A 23,486-nucleotide genomic window follows, 5' to 3' on the forward strand; every position below is an offset into this window, starting at 1 on the left:
ACACACACTGTAAGACACACTATAAGACACGCACACAGACACTAACACACACACTATAAGACACACACACACGCACACGCACACACACACAAACACACACACACACACACACACACACACACTCACACACTATAAGACGCACACACACTATAAGACACACACACACTATAAGACCACACACACTATAAGACACAGACACACACACACACTATAAGACACACACACACACACACGTACACACTATAAGATGCACGCACACACACACACACACACACACACACACACACACGCACACACACTCAGCTCCTTTCTTTCTGAATAGGTAGTCTTCTTCCTCATTGACCCTAGTCTGTCCTTTCTGTAGTTCTTTGTGTCTGAGGATGACTGTGCCAGTGCCACTCCTACTCCCACGCCAAGCCAGCCTGGCAGTGCCAGCTTTCCCAGACACCTCACCATCGTACCCGAGACTGCCCTGGGCACCGACCTGCCAGAGGACGCCACACCTACTGAGTGAGCAACACACACATGCACAGACTGATATAGCAATACATACACACAATCACACATACTGTGCATACAAACAGTAATACATATTCATACAAATTCACACAGAGCCTCTGTCTGTATATCTGTCTGTCTGTCTGCATGTCTGTCTGTCTGTCTGTCTCTCTGCATGTCATTGCCATGGTACCAGTAAGCCAGTGGACTCGGTGTCGGCCCCTCACAAAGGGAGGAACGGCCTGTCCTCCGGCCCCTCCCGGGAGTCCCCTAGCCCATCCACATGGGGTTCCATACCTCCCTCCTCCAAAGCACCGCCCCCTGGTGGTAGCCGCAGCTATGACCTGCAGGAGCGCCGGCGCTCGGGCAACATGACGTGTGGGCTGCAGGAGCATCACCAGCGCCAGGCCACTGACGACAGCGAGGCCCAGATGCTGGGGTCCGCCGACCTGGATGGGATCAAAAGTGAGTACCATTCAATCAGTCAGTCAATCGACAAATCAATCACATTTTTCCGAACCGACCTGGATGTCAATGACTACACAGAGGGATGATTCCCATTTCACTGTGACATCATATAAGGATTTAATGACTAAACTATTAACCTTGGTTCTGTGACATGTTTTAATAACTAAACTATTACCTTTGGTACTGTGAAATGTTTTAATGACTAAACTATTAACCTTGGTTCTGTGACAGCATTTCAATGACGAAACAGGGGATTCATTTTAGTATTACTACGACACCATTGCAGCACCATTTTAATGACTTTACAGGAGACTAACGTTATACATTACTGTGACATCATTGTAGCATTATTTCCATGACCTCACCTGGGATTAACTTTGATATTACTGTGACATCATAGCAGCATTCTCATGACTACACAGGAGATGAATGTTGAATATTCTGTGACATCATAACATCATCATTTCCATGACTACACATGAGATTAATGTTGATATTACTGTGACATCGTAGCATTTTTTGTGACATCATAGCAGATCTTCCATGAAAACACAGTGGGATTAACTTTGATATAACTTCAGACTTTACTATGACATCACTTTAGCATCACTTTTAGCATCCCTACATAGGGCTATCATCATTATGACAATTTTTGTATTTTTGATAACACTTTACTGTGACATCATTATATGGAATTAATATGAGACCATGCAAGCAAATGACATATTATTTTTTATATACAATGCCTAGTGAAAGTCTACAGATCTATTGCACAGTCTCTGCCTTTGAATTATTATTTCAAAATGGATTCCATATTTTTTATGTAATCCACAACCTACTCCGCATTTTCAAAGGGAAAGAAAATTATAGAAAGTTTTAAAAATGTATAAAAGAATAACCTTAAAATGTTAATACGTGGTACCTTTTGGCATTACAGCTGTGAATCATTTTGAATAAGATTCTACCAACTTTGTCCTACAACACAACTATGGGAAGTCGTACTCTCGCAAATCACGCCTGACACGGCCAATGAAATACGCGCCTCGCTGAAAGTCACGCCTTCCACAGGTGACAACCCTGAGGCTCGGATTAATTGCTTACAATTCTTCAGCTCTTCACCTCGAACGATACATGCCACAAAACAAAAAATTGTGCCAACTAAACTGTCCCTTTGTCGTAGAGCGTGCTCACCCCCTGAATGTTGTGTGCTGGAGTTTGTATTTGTTTTCCTAGTTTCCTAACTACAAACCAATGACTTATTCTTGGATTGCTTTGCCCTGGCTGTAGCAATGAGTGAGATGGCTAACGAGACCGAAACGACGAAGGCTAACAAGCCAGGTTTGGATTCACGACCAGATAAATAAAAAGATACCCACGTTTGTTGTTTTGTTTCTCGGCTTGGCGCTCTGGCTGCCGTCGCTCTATTCCGTTTGAATGTGGGACTGAGGGAAGGGGTCAGTAAAAGTGGCTTGCCCGCGGCTGGCACTGTTCTCCTAGTCCACGGCGCAGGCTCTCTTGACAATCGTGTGGCATTCTTGAGGGGGTTGGTGTTTCCGATTAGTGACTTCCTCTCCCGGGTGCCCGAGTCTGAGTTGTGGGACGCGGAGATGGATTGGGTCTTTGGTCGGAGCAAATGTCTTGTCTGCCTGGGCGGTAGTTGCTCATCCCGGCTTTCTCCCAGCATTGTAACATCTCCATTCCTATTTCCAGTTCCTGGAGTTGGAGGGAATGGAGGAAACTGGGCTTCTGATGAGGAAGAATCCCCCCAGAGTGAGGGGCCTTAGCACAGGTCTGAGCGATCAATCAAATGTATTTATAAAGCCCTTCTTACATCAGCTGATGTCACAAAGTGCTGTACAGAAACCCAGCCTAAAACCCCCAAACAGCAATCAATGCAGATGTAGAAGCACGGTGGCTAGGAAAAACTCTCTAGACAGGCCAAAATCTAAGAAGAAACCTAGAGAGGAACCAGGCTGTGAGTGGTGGCCAGTCCTCTTCTGGCTGTGCCGGGTGGAGATTATAACAGAACATGGCCAAGATGTTCAAATGTTCATAGATGACCAGCAGGGTCAAATAATAATAATCACAGTGGTTGTCGAGGGTGCAACAGGTCAGCACCTCAGGAGTAAATGTCAGTTGGCTTTTCATAGCCAATCATTCAGAGTATCTCTACCTCTCCTGCTGTCTCTAGAGACTTGAAAACAGCAGGTCTGGGACAGGTAGCACGTCCGGTGAATAGGTCAGGGTCCCATAGCCGCAGGCAGAACAGTTGAAACTGGAGCAGCAGCACGGCCAGGTGGACTGGGGACAGCAAGGTGTCATCAGGCCAGGTAGTCCTGAGGCATGGTCCTAGGGCTCAGGTCCTCCGAGAGAGAGAAAGAAAGAGAGAGAGAATTAGAGAGAGCATACTTAAATTCACACAGGACACTGCATAAGGCAGGAGAAATACTCCAGATATAACAGACTGACCCTAGCCCCCCTACACATAAAGTACTGCAGCATAAATACTGGAGGCTGAGACAGGAGGGGTCGGGAGACACTGTGGCCCCATCCAACGATACCCCCGGACAGGGCCAAACAGGCAGGATATAACCCCTCCCACTTTTCAGCGATCAGTGCGCCCCTCCACAAAAACATTACTGTGACAACAGTTCCCCCACGTTTGGTTACTGCTAAACGGGATACCATGTCAGCCATTGCCAGAGCCCCTTGTGGACATAAGGGGGCTTCATGCATGCTGTACAGTCTTGTGGAAGCACTATGTATGTTGAACGCTTGTCCATGTTTAAACCCCCTAGAGTCGATTGACACAATTTAAGTAACATCCTTTTTTTAAATCCCATCAGAATCCCTCAGATATGGGATACCCATGGGGCGGCGCACAGTTGGCCCAGCATCGTCCGGGTTAGGGGAGGGTTTGGTAGGCAGGGATGTCCTTGTGCCATCGCGCTCTAGCGACTCCTGTGGCGGGCTAGGCGCTGGCGCTAGGTGCACGCTGACACGGTCGCCAGGTTTACGGTGTTTCCTCCGACACATTGGTGTGGCTGGCTTCCGAGTTAAGTGGGCATTGTGTCAAGAGATAGTGCAGCTTGGTTGGGTTGTGTTTCGGAGGACGCATGGCTCTCGACCTTCGCCATTCCCGAGTCCGTACGGGAGTGCAGCGACGAGACAAGACTGTAACTACCAATTGGATAGCACGAAATTGGGGAGAAAAATAGGTAAAAGTTTTAAAAAACAGACCATAAAACATCCCGAAAATCGGTCTACAAACTATTATGATCACTCTATGGAAAGGGGAGACTCTCACAAACACGATTCCTTTGTTTTGGCACCAAAGCTCCAACCTCCTGCCACTTAAACGCATGCAGCCCTCCTTGATTATCCTCGGCCAGAGATTTGGGGTCTGTGGGCTTGGCTACTATTCGTCTGCAACGGCGTATGCATTTAAGCGGCAGGCGTTGGAGCTTTGGTGCCATAACAAAGGAACGTATAAAGGAATAATCAAGGAATCCTTTTCAGAGTGCTCTGGGGAACATTTGAATGTCCCTACAGGAGCTTTTTTGAGCAGGGTTATTCATTCTCCACTTTGAAAGTGAATATGGCGTCTATGTGGGAATTGATGGCTTGTGACCTGGCGGTGAGGTTCCTAAAAGGGTGTGCGTTTTGGGCTCTCGGTGAAGAGGGATACTGAATTAAAGGAACGAATTCATGCCACAGGGTTATCGCCTGTGGAAAGAGCCTTGTCAGGCCTGATTTTTCACAGGGTTATCACCTGTGGAAAGAGCCTTGTCAGGCCTGATTTTTCACAGGGTTATCACCTGTGGAAAGAGCCTTGTCAGGCCTGATTTTGAGTTCTTCAATTGAAGTCGAGAAAAAACGACTCTCCGTCGTTTTTTGCAGCTGTACATAGTCCATTGGTAAATAGCCCCCCCAATTGACCTACCTCATCCCCATACTGTTTTTATTTATTTACTTTTCTTGCACACCAGTATCTCTACCTGCACATGACCATCTGATCATTTATCACTCCAGTGTTAATCTGCTAAATTGTAATTATTCACCTACCTTCTCATGCCTTTTGCACACAATGTATATAGACTCTTTTATTTTTTTATAAAACTGCTTTGCTTTATCTTGGCCAGGTCGCAGTTGTAAATGAGAACTTGTTCTCAACTAGCCTCCCTGGTTAAATAAAGGTGTTCTCAACTAGCCTACCTGGTTAAATAAAGGTGTTCTCAACTAGCCTACCTGGTTAAATAAAGGTTAAATTAAAAAATTAAAAAATTAAAAAATAGTTGTGCTGTATCTCGTTTCGCTCCGGGGAACAGTAGTCATAAAGTTACGTTTATTCACCAGAGTGATGTCCTGTTTTTGTTAATCGAAGACAACCTTAAAATCTGTGTTTAGGGAGCGGTAATTCTGTGGCAAATGAAGGTGGCAATTGACATAAGCAAAAAGTACATTTATTTGCCGTGTTGTCTTGCAATGTTACTTGTTGCTAACAGAATGGATGATATGGAGTGGATTATTTAACACAGGCTTGCTTCTTTTCACGTTGTCACACAGGCCAATAATGTGGAGTAAATGCAATGTTGTTGATCTCTTTGTATTTTCAAGTATTGTGGTGGCAGCATCATGTTATGGGTATGCTTGTCACCATCAGGGACTTGGGAGTTTGTCAGGATCAAAATACATTTGAAAACGAGCAAAGCCCAGGTAAAAACCTGCCATGGTCTTCTGTTTACCCTGGGATAGAGTTAATTTTTTTCCTATGGAACAATTACTCAAAGTTTTCTACCAAAGATACACCATAATGGCATTCCAATAGGTGCTGAGTGGTCCACTCTGTTCTTACTCAAATCTGCTTGAAAACAGAAACAAGGTTTTAATATTGTTGTCCATCAATGATTCCCAACCAAATTTACTGAGCTTCAGCAATTTTGACAAAAACAATGGATGTTTGTTGCCCTAAGAGTTGTGCAAGGTTGGAAGAATATTCTTCAAATTATTAACAGCTATAATGGCTGCCAAATGGGCATTCGCCAGGTATTAACTCTGGGGTGTGAAAACATACACAATCAATACATCTTCACTTAATTCATTTTGAAAATGTTCTATAAATTTTCTTTCACTTTGAAAATGTAGAGTAGGTTGTGTAGATCGGTTTGGGAAAATCTAATGTAATCCAATGTTTTTTTATTTAGTTTTAAGGCAGCTAAATGTGAAGAATGTGCAAGGGGTGTATACACTTTCACTAGCAACTGTATCTATGTCATTATTTTGACTTTGGGTTTTTTTACCTTTATTTAACATGGTGGAATTACTCAGATTTGAACCTATTCATTTTTATTAGACATCTCGTAAAACATCACTTTGGCTGTATGTTAAGGTATTTGTCCGTAACTTTAATGGACAACTCATCCAAGTGATATCACCTCTAGGGAGAATTAAAGAAAAACTAAAATAAAGCTTTTACCAAGATATGTTTTTGTGTCTGTCCTTACCCTGATGAAAAGCTTACAAAACCCTAATATTTAGAAACAAAAAGCCTATTCTCCACAGTCAATTTGCATTTGTTATCTTAAATCTGATCCCAATACGGAATTGATTGTTCTGTGTACAGGCAAACAATGCTGTCCATCCCACTGTGCACCGTTGGAATGTGAGCATTTTCATGTTCAAGTCTGTGTGTGTGTGTGTGTGTGTGTGTGTGTGTGTGTGTGTGTGTGTGTGTGTGTGTGTGTGTGTGTGTGTGTGTGTGTGTGTGTGTGTGTGTGTGTGTGTGTGTGTGTGTGTGTGTGTGTGTGTGTGTGTGTGTGTGTGTGTGTGTGTATCTCTGTGTGTGTGGCGTGTGCTCATCCGTCATTCTTTGGAAAACAATCCTTCATTTTGCCCCAAAGTGAAGCAAGGTTTGTGGCTGTGTTCTGAAAGTCAAAAGGTTGCAACTGCGCCTTTCTTTGAGTCAGAGGAAAACATTTTTGTGAGTATCCATGATATAATATATAATTAAATTATTATGATATTGTTATAATTAATAATATAAAACTTTTGATTATCTTTCTTTGGGTTTGACTGCCTGTTTAAAGTTCTTGCAATTATTTTCAAGTTTGTAATTCTGATTTACTGCTCTAAATGTTTGTTTCAATGGTCAGCCAACAGAACCATTATCTTAGTTTGATAGCCACGAATCTGCCTCTATTTGAGCTGTGAGAAGTGAGTAAAAAAAATAAGCAATAAGTCGGCTAGTTAATTGAGGGTGGAGTTGGTCTTGATTCGCTAGTCTCACACACCCTGAGTCCTCGGAAAGCTTTCCTATTGTTAAGCCAATCCTGAAATGTTGTTTTCAAGAACAGTACTCCCGTGGGAATCTGAGTGTGTTCTCACCGTGCTTGTTAAAACACACCGCAGCGGGCATTAGCAACTAGCTGCAGTGACGTTAATGATGTCTTTTGTGACATGGCGGTCAGTTGTATTCTGATTGTAAAAGGATGTTTTTTAAGACATAATTTTTAGTGACCAGAAAATGACATCTTTATCTGTTTGTAATCTGGTCAGATAACATCCAAAAATTCGACGTCTTTCCCCTGACATTTTGATGTTGTCATTAAAAAAAGAAATATTTGTCTGATCTGATGACTTAACAAACAGAAAATCAGTCTGGGATCAGAAAATTACTATCTCTCTATTTTTCTCTTTCCATCTCTCTTTCTCTCTGTCTCCACTCCCCATGTTCCTTAGGCCACAGGTTTGAGGATGTGCCTGCGGTTCGCCGTCACCTGGTCAGGAAGAGCAACAAGGGTCAGGTGGTGCACATCAACAAAGACCACAAGGAGCCTAGTGCCCGCAGCCGCAAGTTGGATCGTACCCCACATGAGGTGGGTACTAGGGGGGCGAGGGGTACTGGTTTATATGGCCCAAATCCACATTTCTTTCCTTGCTTGAACATCCATTTGGTAGACAGGGTGGCAGTATTTGTTGTTTTGCTACCACTTTACCTGCATTTTTTATTTAACCTTGCAAGTCAGTTAAGAACAAATTCTTATTTACAATGACGGCCTACCCCGGCCAAACCCAAACCCGGACGACGCTGGGCCAATTGTGCGCCGTCCTATGGGACTCCAAATCACGGCCGGTTGTGATACAGCCTGGAATCGAACCCGGGTCTATAGTGACACCTCTAGTATTGAGATGCAGTGCCTTAGGTCCATCATACAGTAGACTTATATGACACTGTCATATGCTATTACGCTTTGATTTGACCCCCTACCGAGATGTTAGACCAGTAGAATTACTGCTGGTTACAAGTAACATGTGCTATTCACACGTCATGTCGTTATTATGATGAGAGTTTGGTTTTAAGAAGTCAATGTGTCACCTGTACTTCAACTCCCTGCTTTGGTACATAGGTCAGTCAGGGAAAAAGGTGGGAGAGAAAGACAGAGACGTTAGAAATGAATGAAGGGACAACTTTCACACACCACAAGAAAAAATAGGAGAGGTAACACGACACAAATTGGCTCTAAGACGTAAGCCAGGGAGTTAAGTTTGTTGTATTAGGGTCACCAGGTAAAGTTCACTCTCTTCTCTGTGTGTGTGTGTGTAAGGTAAGGCTGCTCTGTCAGATTTGTCAGTATCTCTGCTTCTCGCTCACCCAGCCAGTGGTTGTGTATCGATCCACATCTCTGTTGGACAGAATGGTTCGCTTGGAGTTCGTGGGTCGTATGGCACGGCATCAGAAGGTAGGGTGGTTTTGGTTTGGACCAGCACAACCCAGTTTTAGCCTAGGTCACTTTGGACTTGCCGTATTAGCCTTCAGATAGAAGTTTAAGTAACTGTGCAGTCAAAATCTAACACCACGCCTATACAGCCTGCTGTGTTTGTAAAGGGGAAACCTACTCAGTTGTACAACTGAATTCGTCTTCCACATTTAACCTGGGGCTGCCATAATCAACATCTTCAGCCGTCGGGGAAGAGGGGGTTAACTGCCTTGCTCAGGGACAAAACAACACATTTTTACATTGTCAGCTCAGGGATTTGATCCAGCAACCTTCTGGTTAGTGGCCCAACGCTCTAACCACTAAGTTACCTGTAGAGAGTTGATGCAAGCCTGTTATATTAAATTATGTGCCCTTTAATTCTAAAGCACATTGATGTAAAAAAAAAAAAATCTGATTTCCTGAGTGGCGCAGCGGTCTAAGACACTGTATCTCAGTGCAAGAGGTGTCACGAAAGTTCCTGTTTTGAATCCAGGCTGTATCACATCTGGCTGTGATTGGGAGTCCCATAGGGCGGCGCACAATTGGCCCAGCATCTTCTGGGTTTGGCCGGGGTAGGCTGTCATTGTAAATAAGAATTTGTTCTTAACTGACTTGTCATTGTAAAGCCCTAGTTATTTTTTTTTCTTTGACAAAGTCCTTTCTAAAGATGATCATTTATTTCATGTGATTAGTATTTACATCTGTCATTTACATCTGTCCGTAATTTTAAGGTCAATCTTGTTACGCAAACATTCATTTTGATATGGTAAAACTATTCTTTAAATGTTTTATATATATATATATATATTTTTTAATAGTCAAATCGTAGTGTAAGAGCAGGTGAGCTGCTTCTACTGTATTTAGCCATTTGCTGGTGTTTTGTGGTGGAAAACGGCATTGAACATAACACAGCAACCCTGTTGCCATAGATAGATAGATAAGCTAGAAATGTTGTAACAATTAAAATAAAAACAAATATATATATAATAAAAACATTTATTTAAAGTTTTGTGAAGCTTGCACTCAGTTGCCCCTTCTCGAAATGGGGAAAATATGTTTTTATGACGTTGAACATTTCTATGACAGAATGTTAAAATCAAGTTTGTTAAAAAAGTTATTATACTACCTAAAAGGAGGAGCAGGCTATTGTTTGACCTGACGGTGGGGGTGGGGTTATGGAGGGAGAGCAGTTCTTTGAGATAAGGAGGGGAATTGCCATGAATACACTGCAAAGTCAACAGGAGGGTTTTTGAATTCAATCCTGAATGAGACAGGGAGCCAGAGCAGAGATGCCAGGATGGGGATGATGTGATGGTGTTGAGACGGGGAGCCAGAGCAGAGATGCCAGGATGGGGGTGATGTGATGGTGTTGAGACGGGGAGCCAGGATGGGGAGCCAGGATGGGGATGATGTGATGGTGTTGAGACGGGGAGCCAGGATGGGGGTGATGTGATGGTGTTGAGACGGGGAGCCAGGATGGGGATGATGTGATGGTGTTGAGACGGGGAGCCAGGATGGGGGTGATGTGATGGTGTTGAGACGGGGAGCTAGGATGGGGATGATGTGATGGTATTGAGACGGGGAGCCAGGATGGGGGAGGTGTGATGGTGTTGAGACAGGGAGCCAGGATGGGGGTGATGTGATGGTGTTGAGACGGGGAGCCAGAGCAGAGATGCCAGGATGGGGGTGATGTGATGGTGTTAAAACGGGGAGCCAGAGCAGAGATGCCAGGATGGGGGTGATGTGATGGTGTTGAGACGGGGAGCCAGGATGGGGATGATGTGATGGTGTTGCGACGGGGAGCCAGGATGGGGGTGATGTGATGGTGTTAAAACGGGGAGCCAGAGCAGAGATGCCAGGATGGGGGTGATGTGATGGTGTTGAGACGGGGAGCCAGGATGGGGGTGATGTGATGGTGTTGAGACGGGGAGCCAGGATGGGGGTGATGTGATGGTGTTGAGACGGAGAGCCAGGATGGGGATGATGTGATGGTGTTGAGACGGGGAGTCAGGATGGGGGTGATGTGATGGTGTTGAGACGGGGAGGCAGGATGGGGGTGATGTGATGGTGTTGAGACGGGGAGCCAGGATGGGGGTGATGTGATGGTGTTGAGACGGGGAGCCAGAGCAGAGATGCCAGGATGGGGGTGATGTGATGGTGTTAAAACGGGGAGCCAGAGCAGAGATGCCAGGATGGGGGTGATGTGATGGTGTTGAGACGGGGAGCCAGGATGGGGGTGATGTGATGGTGTTGAGACGGGGAGCCAGGATGGGGGTGATGTGATGGTGTTGAGACGGAGAGCCAGGATGGGGGTGATGTGATGGTGTTGAGACGGGGAGTCAGGATGGGGGTGATGTGATGGTGTTGAGACGGGGAGGCAGGATGGGGGTGATGTGATGGTGTTGAGACGGGGAGCCAGGATGGGGGTGATGTGATGGTGTTGAGACGGGGAGCCAGAGCAGAGATGCCAGGATGGGGGTGATGTGATGTTGTTGAGACGGGGAGCCAGGATGGGGGTGATGTGATGGTGTTGAGACGGGGAGCCAGAGCAGAGATGCTAGGACGGGGGTGATTATCCTTCCCTCCCACCAGGATCCTTCACTCTCACCAGGATCCTTCACTCTCACCAGGATCCTGGCAGGGTTGTTCTGGATGTTTTGGAGCTTCTGGAGACTCCTGCCAGGGTTCTCGATGAAGAGTATGTTGCATTAGCCCGAGGGGGAGAGCATGTACAGAACAAACAGGATAGGGTCCAAGAACAGATCCTTGTGGGACACTGCAGGTGATGTGGTGGGAGCGAGACTTGGACCCATACTCAGTCCTGTCTAAGAGGTAGGAGTGGAACCAGCTCAGAGCTGGTCCAGATAGTCTGTTGTGTCCCGGAGGCGCTTCAGGAGGATGGGATGGTCGACAGTGTCAAACGCTGCGCTCAAGTCCAGGAGGATCAGAGGACAAGGAGAGCCTGCATCAGCCGCCATCAGCAGGTCGTTGGTGACCCTGAGTAGGGCCTGTTTCAGTGCTGTAGGCCGGCTGGAAACCTGACTGGAACTTCAGCAATTGGTTGTTCTGATCAAGATGGTCTTGGAGCTGCACAGCAACCACTTTTTCCAACACTTTGGAGAGGAAGAGAAGATTGGATGTTGGCCTGTAATTAGCCAGCACTTCCGGGTCTAGGGTGGGCTTCTTCAGAAGGGGGCTGATGACAGCGGTCTTAAATGCAGGTGGCCAGTTTGGAGGGAGTGGTTAACAATCTGGGTTGTTAGAGGGCTGAGTGCAGAGGGGCATGATTGGAGCAGGGCTGTTGGAACAGGATCCAAGGTACAAGAGGAGGTTTTCATTATGGAGATAGTTTTCTATATTGTATATGTGACCTTTCTTCCAGGTGTTTGTAGAGCTAAACGAGCTGGTGATGGATAAGAACCAGGAGTTGCAGTGGCGGGAGACGGCTCGCTGGATCAAGTTTGAGGAGGAAGTGGAGGAGGAAACGGACCGTTGGGGAAAACCCCACGTCGCCTCGCTCTCCTTCCGTAGTCTCCTGGAGCTCCGAAAGACCATCTCCCATGGTGAGAGAAAGAGGGGAGAGTGAGGGAAGAAAGGGAGGGAAGGTAGGTAGGATGAGTGAGGAATAGAAGGGGGAGGAGGGAGAGAAGGAGTTGAGAATAGAAGGGGAGGGGGGGTTGGGAAAGGAGAGGGTGAAAGAGAGAAGTGAGAGGGGGAGGTAGAAAAAGTACAGATGAAGATAGAGAGGAAGGGAGAGATTGGGGAGGAAGGGAGAGATTGGGGAGGAAGGGAGAGATTGGGGAATAAAAAAAAGGATGGACAAAGGCAAGAAAACTAAATAGTTAGTTGTGTTAAATGAAAACTTTGGGGATGTGTTCTTTAGGTGCGGTGCTGCTGGACTTGAAGCAGAAGACCTTGCCTGGCATCGCCCATCAGGTGGTGGAGCAGATGATCATCTCTGATCAGATCAAAGTAGAGGACCGGGCCAATGTCCTCAGAGCCCTACTACTCAAACACAGGTATGTCTCTCCTCTAGCTGTCTATGATCCGCCTGCTACCCTGCTATGTACAGTCTATCACTAACATAGACACACGGTACATATTCACAGTATTTATTTATATCATTTGTCACTTCTCAAACTCAGGTATTACTTTAGTTATATTACACAAACTCAGTTCAGCCGTTCTCTCTCTCTCCTCGTCTCTACCCGCAGTCACCCGAGCGATGAGAAGGAACACAGCTCTTTCACGCGGAACATCTCTGCCGCCAGCCTGGTCTCACTGATGGTGAACCACCAAAACAGCAGCAACCACACAGGCCAAGCCGAGCCCTCTGTGACTGACCCCCTCATGGATGGAGGAGGGGCTGCCGGCACCCTCACAGACTCCCGCATCGACGTGGACAAGAGCGAGGTCTCGGAAGTGTGGATGTGTCTTTGTGTCTCTGTGTGCGGGATGTTTGAGTGTCTGAGCGTTTTTTGCGAGCTCTGTGTATTACTGTGTTGTTTGAGTTGTGTTTGTGGTGTGTGTGTATTTATCTTTGCCCTCTTGTCTTGGGTGAGTGTTTTATGTTTTTTTTTTGTCTGAATGTGTGAGTATTGTTGGTGTCTAAACTCCAGTGTTCATCTACAGAAGGACAATCCTCCCATATTGGGCATGCACAGGTCCAAGTCCAAGCATGAGCTCAAGTTGCTGGAGAAGATTCCGGAAAATGCAGAGGCCACTGTCGTCCTCGTAGGTGCGCCTTGCTATTTCACTCACATTTCCTGCTATGAGGCAGACGTTCCCACATTGGTGGGAGAGCCGATAGTGTCAATTATAGTAGTTTTGTTATGGTGCGTGAATGAGGACCCAAAAGCGAACTAACGTAAACAGGGCTTCTTTAATAACAAAACATACGTAGGCTCAGATGGACCGGCAGATTCCGACAGGACAGGACAAGGTTGCAGCAAACATGACGATAGTCTGGTTCAGGCATGAATAACACAAACAAGAATCCGACAAAGACAGAAACAAAAACAGAGAGAGATATAGAGGACTAATCAGAGGGAAAAAGGGAACAGGTGGGAAAAGGGGTGACGAGGTAGTTAGGAGGAGACAAGAAACAGCTGGGGGAAAGAGGGGGAGAAAAGGTAACCTAATAACGACCAGCAGAGGGAGACAGGGTGAAGGGAAAGGACAGAAACAAGACACAACATGACAATACATGACAGTACCCCCCCACTCACCGAGCGCCTCCTGGCGCACTCGAGGAGGAAACCTGGCGGCAACGGAGGAAATCATCGATCAGCGCACGGTCCAGCACGTCCCGAGAGGGAACCCAACTCCTCTCCTCAGGACCGTACCCCTCCCAATCTACTAGGTACTGATGACCACGGCCCCGAGGACGCATGTCCAAAATCCTACGGACCCTGTAGATGGGTGCGCCCTCGACAAGGATGGGGGGGGGGGGGGGGAAGACGAGCGGGGGCGCGAAGAACGGGCTTGACACAGGAGACATGGAAGACCGGGTGGACGCGACGAAGATATCGCGGAAGAAGAAGTCGAACTGCGACAGGATTAATGATCTGAGCAATACGGAACGGACCAATGAACCGCGGGGTCAACTTGCGAGAAGCGGTCTTAAGGGGAAGGTTCTGAGTGGAGAGCCAAACTCTCTGACCGCGACAATATCTAGGACTCTTAGTTCTGCGCTTATTAGCAGCCCTCACAGTCTGCGCCCTATAACGGCAAAGTGCAGACCTGACCCTCTTCCAGGTGCGCTCGCAACGTTGGACAAAAGCCTGAGCGGAGGGGACGCTGGACTCGGCGAACTGAGATGAGAACAGCGGAGGCTGGTACCCGAGGCTACTCTGAAAAGGAGATAGCCCGGTCGCAGACGAAGGAAGCGAGTTGTGGGCGTATTCTGCCCAGGGGAGCTGTTCTGACCAAGACGCAGGGTTGCAAAAAGAAAGACTGCGTAAGATGCGACCAATAGTCTGATTGGCCCGTTCTGCTTGACCGTTAGACTGGGGGTGAAAGCCGGAAGAGAGACTGACGGAAGCCCCAATCAAACGGCAAAACTCCCTCCAAAATTGAGACGTGAATTGCGGACCTCTGTCCGAAACGACGTCTGACGGAAGGCCATGAATTCTGAAAACATTCTCGATGATGATTTGTGCCGTCTCTTTAGCAGAAGGAAGCTTAGCAAGGGGAATAAAATGAGCCGCCTTAGAGAACCTGTCGACAACCGTAAGAATAACAGTCTTCCCCGCTGACGAAGGCAGTCCGGTGACAAAATCTAAGGCGATGTGAGACCACGGTCGAGAGAGAATGGGAAGCGGCCTGAGACGGCCGGCAGGAGGGGAGTTACCGGACTTAGTCTGCGCGCAGACCGAACAAGCAGCCACGAAGCGACGCGTGTCATGCTCCCGGGTGGGCCACCAAAAACGCTGGCGAATGGAAGCAAGCGTACCCCGAACGCCAGGATGGCCGGCTAACTTGGCAGAGTGAGCCCACTGAAGAACGGCCAGACGAGTAGGAACGGGAACGAAAAGAAGGTTCCTAGGACAAGCGCGCGGCGACGGAGTTTGAGTGAGTGCTTGCTTTACCTGCCTCTCAATTCCCCAGACAGTCAACCCGACAACACGCCCCTCAGGGAGAATCCCCTCGGGGTCAGTGGAGGCTACTGAAGAACTGAAGAGACGAGATAAAGCATCAGGCTTGGTGTTCTTAGAGCCCGGACGATAAGAAATCACGAACTCGAAACGAGCGAAAAACAGCGCCCAGCGCGCCTGACGCGCATTAAGTCGTTTGGCAGAACGGATGTACTCAAGGTTCCTATGGTCAGTCCAAACGACAAAAGGAACGGTCGCCCCCTCCAACCACTGTCGCCATTCGCCTAGGGCTAAGCGGATGGCGAGCAGTTCGCGGTTTCCCACATCATAGTTACGTTCCGACGGCGACAGGCGATGAGAAAAATACGCGCAAGGGTGGACCTTGTCGTCAGAGAGGGAGCGCTGAGAAAGAATGGCTCCCACGCCCACCTCTGACGCGTCAACCTCGACAACGAACTGTCTAGTGACGTCAGGTGTAACAAGGATAGGTGCGGATGTAAAACGATTCTTGAGGAGATCAAAAGTTCCCTGGGCGGAAACGGACCACTTAAAGCACGTCTTGACAGAAGTAAGGGCTGTGAGAGGAGCTGCCACCTGACCGAAATTACGGATGAAACGACGATAGAAGTTTGCGAAGCCGAGAAAGCGCTGCAGCTCGACGCGTGACTTAGGGACGGGCCAATCAATGACAGCTTGGACCTTAGCGGGATCCATCTTAATGCCTTCAGCGGAAATAACAGAACCGAGAAATGTGACGGAGGAGGCATGAAAAGAGCACTTCTCAGCCTTCACAAAAAGACAATTCTCTAAAAGGCGCTGGAGGACACGTCGAACGTGCTGAACATGAATCTGGAGTGACGGTGAAAAAATCAGGATATCGTCAAGGTAAACGAAAACAAAGATGTTCAGCATGTCTCTCAGGACATCATTGACTAATGCCTGAAAGACAGCTGGAGCGTTAGCGAGGCCGAAAGGAAGAACCCGGTATTCAAAGTGCCCTAACGGAGTGTTAAACGCCGTCTTCCACTCGTCCCCCTCCCTGATGCGCACGAGATGGTAAGCGTTACGAAGGTCCAACTTAGTGAAAAACCTGGCTCCCTGCAGGATCTCGAAGGCTGAAGACATAAGAGGAAGCGGATAACGATTCTTCACTGTTATGTCATTCAGCCCTCGATAATCTATGCAGGGGCGCAGGGACCCGTCCTTCTTCTTAACAAAAAAAAACCCCGCTCCGGCGGGAGAGGAGGAGGGGACTATGGTACCGGCGGCAAGAGCTACAGACAAATAATCTTCGAGAGCCTTACGTTCGGGAGCCGACAGAGAGTATAGTCTACCCCGGGGGGGAGTGGTTCCCGGAAGGAGGTCAATACTACAATCATACGACCGGTGTGGAGGAAGAGAGGTGGCCCTGGACCGACTGAACACCGTGCGCAGATCGTGATATTCCTCCGGCACCCCTGTCAAATCACCAGGCTCCTCCTGTGAAGAAGAGACAGAGGAAACAGGAGGGATAGCAGACATTAAACATTTCACATGACAAGAGACGTTCCAGGAGAGGATAGAATTACTAGACCAATTAATGGAAGGATTATGACAAACTAGCCAGGGATGGCCCAAAACAACAGGTGTAAAAGGTGAACGAAAAATTAAAAAAGAAATGGTTTCACTATGATTACCAGAAACAGTGAGGGTTAAAGGTAGCGTCTCACGCTGAATCCTGGGGAGAGGACTACCATCCAGGGCGAACAAGGCCGTGGACTCCCTTAACTGTCTGAGAGGAATGTCATGTTCCCGAGCCCAGGTCTCGTCCATAAAACAGCCCTCCGCCCCAGAGTCTATTAAGGCACTGCAGGAAGCTGACGAACCGGTCCAGCGTAGATGGACCGACAAGGTAGTGCAGGATCTTGAAGGAGAGACAGGAGTAGTAGCGCTCACTAGTAGCCCTCCGCTTACTGATGAGCTCTGGCTTTTACTGGACATGAAGTGACAAATTGACCAGCAGAACCGCAATAGAGACAGAGGCGGTTGGTGATTCTCCGTTCCCTCTCCTTAGTCGAGATGCGGATACCTCCCAGCTGCATAGGCTCAGCACCCGAGCCGGCAGAGGAAGATGGTAGTGATGCGGAGAGGGGGGTAACGGAGAACGCGAGCTCCTTTCCACGAGCTCGGTGACGAAGATCAACCCGTCGCTCAATGCGAATAGCGAGTTCAATCAAGGAATCCACGCTGGAAGGAACCTCCCGGGAGAGAATCTCATCCTTTACCTCTGCGCGGAGACCCTCCAGAAAACGAGCGAGCAAAGCCGGCTCGTTCCAGCCACTGGAGGCAGCAAGAGTGCGAAACTCAATAGAGTAGTCTGTTATGGATCGATTACCTTGACATAGGGAAGACAGGACCCTGGAAGCCTCCTCCCCAAAAACAGATCGATCAAAAACCCGTATCATCTCCTCCTTAAAGTCCTGATACTGGTTAGTACACTCAGCCCTTGCCTCCCAGATTGCCGTGCCCCACTCACGAGCCCGTCCAGTAAGGAGAGATATGACGTAGGCGACACGAGCAGTGCTCCTGGAGTAAGTGTTGGGCTGGAGAGAAAACACAATATCACACTGGGTGAGGAACGAGCGGCATTCAGTGGGCTCCCCAGAGTAACACGGCGGGTTATTGATTCTGGGCTCCGGAGATTCGAAAGCCCTGGAAGTGGCCGGTGGATCGAGGCGGAGATGGTGAACCTGTTCTGTGAGGTTGGAGACTTGGGTGGCCAGGGTCTCAACGGCATGTCGAGCAGCAGACAATTCCTGCTCGTGTCTGCCTAGCATCGCTCCCTGGATCTCGACGGCTGAGTGGAGAGGATCCGAAGTCGCTGGGTCCATTCTTGGTCGGATTCTTCTGTTATGGTGCGTGAATGAGGACCCAAAAGCGAACTAACGTAAACAGGGCTTCTTTAATAACAAAACATACGTAGGCTCAGATGGACCGGCAGATTCCGACAGGACAGGACAAGGTTGCAGCAAACATGACGATAGTCTGGTTCAGGCATGAATAACACAAACAAGAATCCGACAAAGACAGAAACAAAAACAGAGAGAGATATAGAGGACTAATCAGAGGGAAAAAGGGAACAGGTGGGAAAAGGGGTGACGAGGTAGTTAGGAGGAGACAAGAAACAGCTGGGGGAAAGAGGGGGAGAAAAGGTAACCTAATAACGACCAGCAGAGGGAGACAGGGTGAAGGGAAAGGACAGAAACAAGACACAACATGACAATACATGACAAGTTTAACATTTTTGTTGTTGTTATTAATATCTGTATTAAAGCATGAATTTTTTATCCTCCATTCGGATTTTGCTTCCATTGTACTCTAGTCTAACACACTGGATCTGAAAGTGAAAAGCCCCACTGAGTCTGATAGTCCGATCATCCTAAATTCAATAATCCATCAGGTTCAATTAAATGTAATAACTGTCTCCCGCAGGCGCCGTGGCCTTCCTGGAGCAGCCTTCCATGGCGTTTGTGCGTCTGCAGGAAGCCGTCCTGCTGGAGTCCGTGCTGGAGGTTCCTGTTCCTGTGCGTTTCCTCTTCCTCCTCATGGGCCCACCCATCGCCAACATTGACTACCACCAGATTGGCCGCTCCATCTCCACACTTATGTCTGACAAGGCGAGTTAACCGTTTGGTGACCCATACTGCCCTGTTGTGGATCAGTTGGTTAAACTGTTATGTGACCCATACTTCCCCACATGTGGCTCAGTTGGTTATAGCGTGGTACTAGCAACACCAAGGTCGTGGGTTGAACTCCCACAGGGAGCACATACACATACAACAAAAAACGATGCAGTCACTCTCCTGTAGATCACTTTGAATAAAAGCATCTGCTAAGTGGCGTATCGTTACTGTCTGATGAAAACCTTGGAACAATTTTCACAAATGTTCATTGTTTTACGTCTATTGAAAGCAGTAACTCCCCTCAATATACTCTGAACATTTCATGACACTAGGACCAAGAAATGTATTCAAAATAGCTTCTGAAGTTTGGTGATTGTATGTTCGTTAATGGTAAAATATGGCAGTTTTTTTTTCCATTTCCTGAAAAGTTTCTGTTTTGGAGATAAGAGATTTTCATCAGACAGCAATGATACATTATTGTTATTATTTTACCGCAGCACTTCCATGAGGCGGCATACTTGGCGGACGAGCGGCAGGACCTGCTGAATGCCATCAACAGCTTCCTGGACTGCAGCATCGTGCTGCCTCCGTCTGAGGTGGGTGGCGAAGAGCTACTGCGCTCGGTGGCCCGCTTCCAGAGAGAGATGCTCCGCAAGAGAGAGGAGCAGCAGGGCAAGGAGCTCAAGGTCAAAGAGCCAAAGTGCCCAAAGGATAAAGGTAATAGAGACAGGCATACACAGATATACATACGTATACTACAGAGGAACAGGAGGGCAAACTACAGACCAAAAGCCCAACAATTCCATGGTCAAGGGTGATAAAGACACATACTGAAGGAAAGAGCTTGAGGGATGACCACCAAATAACCCTTTTCCTTCTCTCTCCCTCAGCTCTGCAGGAGCCCTTCAAACCTGGGGTCGACCCTCTGCGCCGTTCAGGCCGCCTGTTTGGGGGTCTGATCCGCGATGCCGCACGGCGCTACCCCAAATATGCCAGTGACTTACGTGACGCGCTCAACCCCCAGTGCATGGCCGCCATCATATTCATCTACTTCGCTGCCCTGTCGCCCGCCGTCACCTTCGGAGGACTACTGGGTCAGTCAGCCAGTCAACCATTGGGGGAGGGATGGAAGTCAGGGAGACAGTTTTAAAGAAGAAGGACAATATTGGAGCACTGACGAAACATTTTATGAATCGAAATTAAGCTAAAAAAGAGGGATAGAGTATATTGGTAGTCATATCATTTTGAGTTGGTATTCACTTCTTCTTCTTCCCTAGGTGAGAAAACAGGGGGGTTGATTGGCGTGTCGGAGCTGATCATCGCCACGGCAATGCAAGGGGTTATATTCTCCCTCCTTGGGGCGCAGCCTCTCCTTGTGGTGGGCTTCTCTGGACCCCTGCTGGTGTTTGAGGAGGCCTTCTACTCGGTGAGCAACTAGCCTAATTCTTCCTAACTCCCCCTTCTCCCCAAATTGGGCACTTGTTCACTCACCTGCAAAGAATTTACAAAGAATGAACTGGTTGCAAAATTCCTAAGAGTTTTCTGTTTTAAAAAAAAATCCCGTTTAGAGGAGTTGAAGGATTCCTTTCCTTCCTAATTCCAAAAATCCTTCAACTGAAAAAAAAACTGAAAACTTTGTGGAAGTTTCTGGAAATGTGCAACCCTAGCTGGTGTAAGGAATATGGTTAAATGTGCGCATGATAATGACGCTTTCTGAACGTCACCCAACATTTTGTGTTTCTGTCATGCAGTTCTGCAATGCCAATGACATGGAGTATCTGACGGGCCGGGTATGGATTGGCTTCTGGCTGGTGCTCATCGTTGTCCTCATAGTGGCCTTCGAGGGAAGCTTCCTGGTCCGCTTCGTGTCGCGCTTCACCCAGGAGATCTTCTCCTTCCTCATCTCCCTCATCTTCATCTACGAGACTTTCTCCAAACTGGGCAAGGTGAGGTTGGAAGGAAGAGCGCCCATAAACACTGGGCTGGAGCTGATTGGGTTAAATTGTCCACTGGCTAACAAGTTTGCCATTCATAGCTAGCATAGATGCAGTAACGAGGTCAATGGAACTCAACCAAAACAATAGAAATGCCATGGAAATGCGTGGGGGAAAGATGCCGAAGGGGGAAAGATCACGAATCTCCTCATTGCCCCTCAGCAAAAAAAGTTACAATACATCAATCATGACGGATTTGACGAATATCCACTTTGTAAGATCAGATTGGTTGAATGTGTGCCAAATCCGACATCCTTCTATCCCCACGGTCTACGTTCCATTGACCTCTTTACCGCATCTATACCGTTGCATGCATTATGACACCGCCGAGAGCATTTGAAACTGAAGTCATCTACAACACACCTGACACAGATGTCATGGTGCAGGAAGGAATGAGACTCATAAGAAAACTGTCTGTCTATGTCTGTCTGTCTGCCTGCCTGCCTGCCTGCCTGCCTGTCGTCTGTCTGTCTGTCTGTTTGTCGGTCTGCCCGTCTGTCTATGTCTGTCTGTCTGTCTGTCTGTCTGAATGAATGAAAACCGACCCAGATCTTTCAAGAGCATCCTCTTCAACGCTGTTACCTAGTCAACGGCACATGGACATCATCATCGTGCAACCACACTGTGGTCGACGTGCCTGACAAGGTGGTAGGAGAGCCCAACACAGCCCTTCTGACGCTGGTGCTCATGTCTGGAACCTTCTTCATTGCATTCTACCTGCGCAAGTTCAAGAACAGTGCCTTCTTCCCTGGCAAGGTAAGTACAGACCAGAGCCATACAGTGTTGGCCAAGGGAGAAAAAAAGTACTATACAAAATGCCTTGACACTCGTGGCAGTAAGCAACCATATCATATTCAGTCCGACATGTTCTGTGTCTCAGCTCCGTAGGATGATTGGAGACTTCGGGGTTCCCATCTCGATTCTCATCATGGTGTTGGTGGACTACAGCATAAAAGACACCTACACCCAGGTGAAATATAGGTCACAATCGAATATAAAGAGAGTCCAATCAGAAGTGAGAATAGCTCAGGTTGACCTTTTCCCGTTGACCCCCCCCCCCCCCTTATACAGAAGCTGAGCGTGCCCACAGGCTTCTCGGTGACCAGTCCTGAGAAGCGGGGGTGGCTGATCCCTCCGCTGGGCTCAGACGGCCAGTTCCCTGTCTGGATGATGGGCGCTAGCATCCTACCCGCACTGCTCGTATTCATCCTTATCTTCATGGAGACGCAGATCACCACGTAAGGAATCCCTCTAACCCCTCACCTCTGCAACCCCATCTTACATACAGTATTATAGAGCAATTGTTTTTTATATATATATATATAAGTAATGGAGCCAATGTGTGACATTGGGGTCAACATTTCAAATGGTTTGAAACAAACATAAAATGGGTTTTCATGCAGTTCCACATGTGTACTTAGAGGAATACAAGTGAATATACAGTATATGCGATTCGGCCCATAACTCCACCAACACAACCACATACATCCTTTAAGCAGGGTTCATACAGACAATGAAGTTCACAGAAGTAGAAATAAAAAAACGTTGGTTTCTTTTACAGAAACAAAGCATGTCTGATTTTGTTAATAAAACATTTGTTTTACTCCTGGCATCATTATGGCACCCTGGGTCTCTCTAGTGGCACAGCGATCTAAGGCACTGCATCTCAGTGCTAGAGGCATCAATACAGAACCTGGTTTGATTCCAGGTTCACAACAGGCAGTGATTGGGAATCCCATAGGGCTGCTCACAATTGGTCCAGCGTCGTCCGGGTTAGGGTTTGGCCGGGGTAGGCTGTCATTGTAAATAAGAATTTGTTCTTGAATGACTTGCCTAGTTAAATAAAGGTAAGTGGTCTCAATTGGGCTACCCTGAATGAATACAAGAAACAAATGAAATAGGAAGTACATTGTCCAGGCCATTTTTATGTCTATTTCATATTATGGAGATATTATCTATATGCATGCAGCAGCAACTACACTTAAACCACTTGACGCTGTTTTCCATTGTGCACCTTAGGCTTATTACTGGGGATGGTTCTAGAACTCACCATTGGGCCCATAGGTTTATTACTGGTGATGGTTCTAGAACTCACCATTGGGCCCTTAGGTTTATTACTGGTGATGGTTCTAGAACTCACCATTGTTCCCAAAGCGCTCATGTAGAAACTTCCTATGTACTGGTATCTATCATTATTAATTCAATTTAGACTTACAAATGACCAAACCCAGTCTCAGGCAGGGTCTCCACAGAGTTGGGTAAAGCTGCTTTCAGTTTTCAAGCCCTTTATGTGGAACAACTTACTATCTTTTTATACCTATAGTTAACTAGGCTAAATAAAGGTTAAATAAAAACTCAAATATGTATATATGTATAAGAAGATAGTAGATGGAGGGAGAGAGATATTGAGTGGAGGAAAGAAAGAGTGAGGAGAGAGCGAGATGCATTGTATTGGGATCTTTCTATGAACAACGGTACCAGTGAGGATTTCCTACACTAGACAACTTGTTA

The 23,486-nt window shown here is 47.3% G+C and overlaps 1 protein-coding gene across 3 annotated transcripts in view; it reads left to right on the top strand.

Moving 5' to 3' along the window:
- Window positions 1-23,486, top strand: part of LOC110509101 (anion exchange protein 2) — a 77,471-nt gene that overhangs the window by 46,825 nt on the left and 7,160 nt on the right. For 2 of the 3 annotated variants that reach the window (XM_036966169.2, XM_036966168.2), the window contains exons 5-19: window positions 365-510; window positions 695-963; window positions 7,705-7,841; window positions 12,106-12,286; window positions 12,607-12,742; window positions 12,938-13,136; window positions 13,356-13,461; window positions 18,791-18,975; window positions 19,479-19,698; window positions 19,872-20,075; window positions 20,259-20,407; window positions 20,733-20,927; window positions 21,525-21,731; window positions 21,856-21,945; window positions 22,047-22,213. In XM_036966169.2, the coding sequence (XP_036822064.1) occupies window positions 365-510; window positions 695-963; window positions 7,705-7,841; window positions 12,106-12,286; window positions 12,607-12,742; window positions 12,938-13,136; window positions 13,356-13,461; window positions 18,791-18,975; window positions 19,479-19,698; window positions 19,872-20,075; window positions 20,259-20,407; window positions 20,733-20,927; window positions 21,525-21,731; window positions 21,856-21,945; window positions 22,047-22,213 (2,591 nt within the window). Of the gene's footprint in view, window positions 1-364; window positions 511-694; window positions 964-7,704; window positions 7,842-8,621; window positions 8,706-12,105; window positions 12,287-12,606; window positions 12,743-12,937; window positions 13,137-13,355; window positions 13,462-18,790; window positions 18,976-19,478; window positions 19,699-19,871; window positions 20,076-20,258; window positions 20,408-20,732; window positions 20,928-21,524; window positions 21,732-21,855; window positions 21,946-22,046; window positions 22,214-23,486 lie in introns of all 3 variants that reach the window. The other variant, XM_090225225.1, reaches the window with a different exon arrangement.

Source organism: Oncorhynchus mykiss, chromosome 28 (genome assembly GCF_057628025.1).
Source record: "Oncorhynchus mykiss isolate SJ-2025 chromosome 28, ASM5762802v1, whole genome shotgun sequence".
In the NCBI taxonomy this organism is placed as follows: domain Eukaryota; kingdom Metazoa; phylum Chordata; class Actinopteri; order Salmoniformes; family Salmonidae; genus Oncorhynchus; species Oncorhynchus mykiss.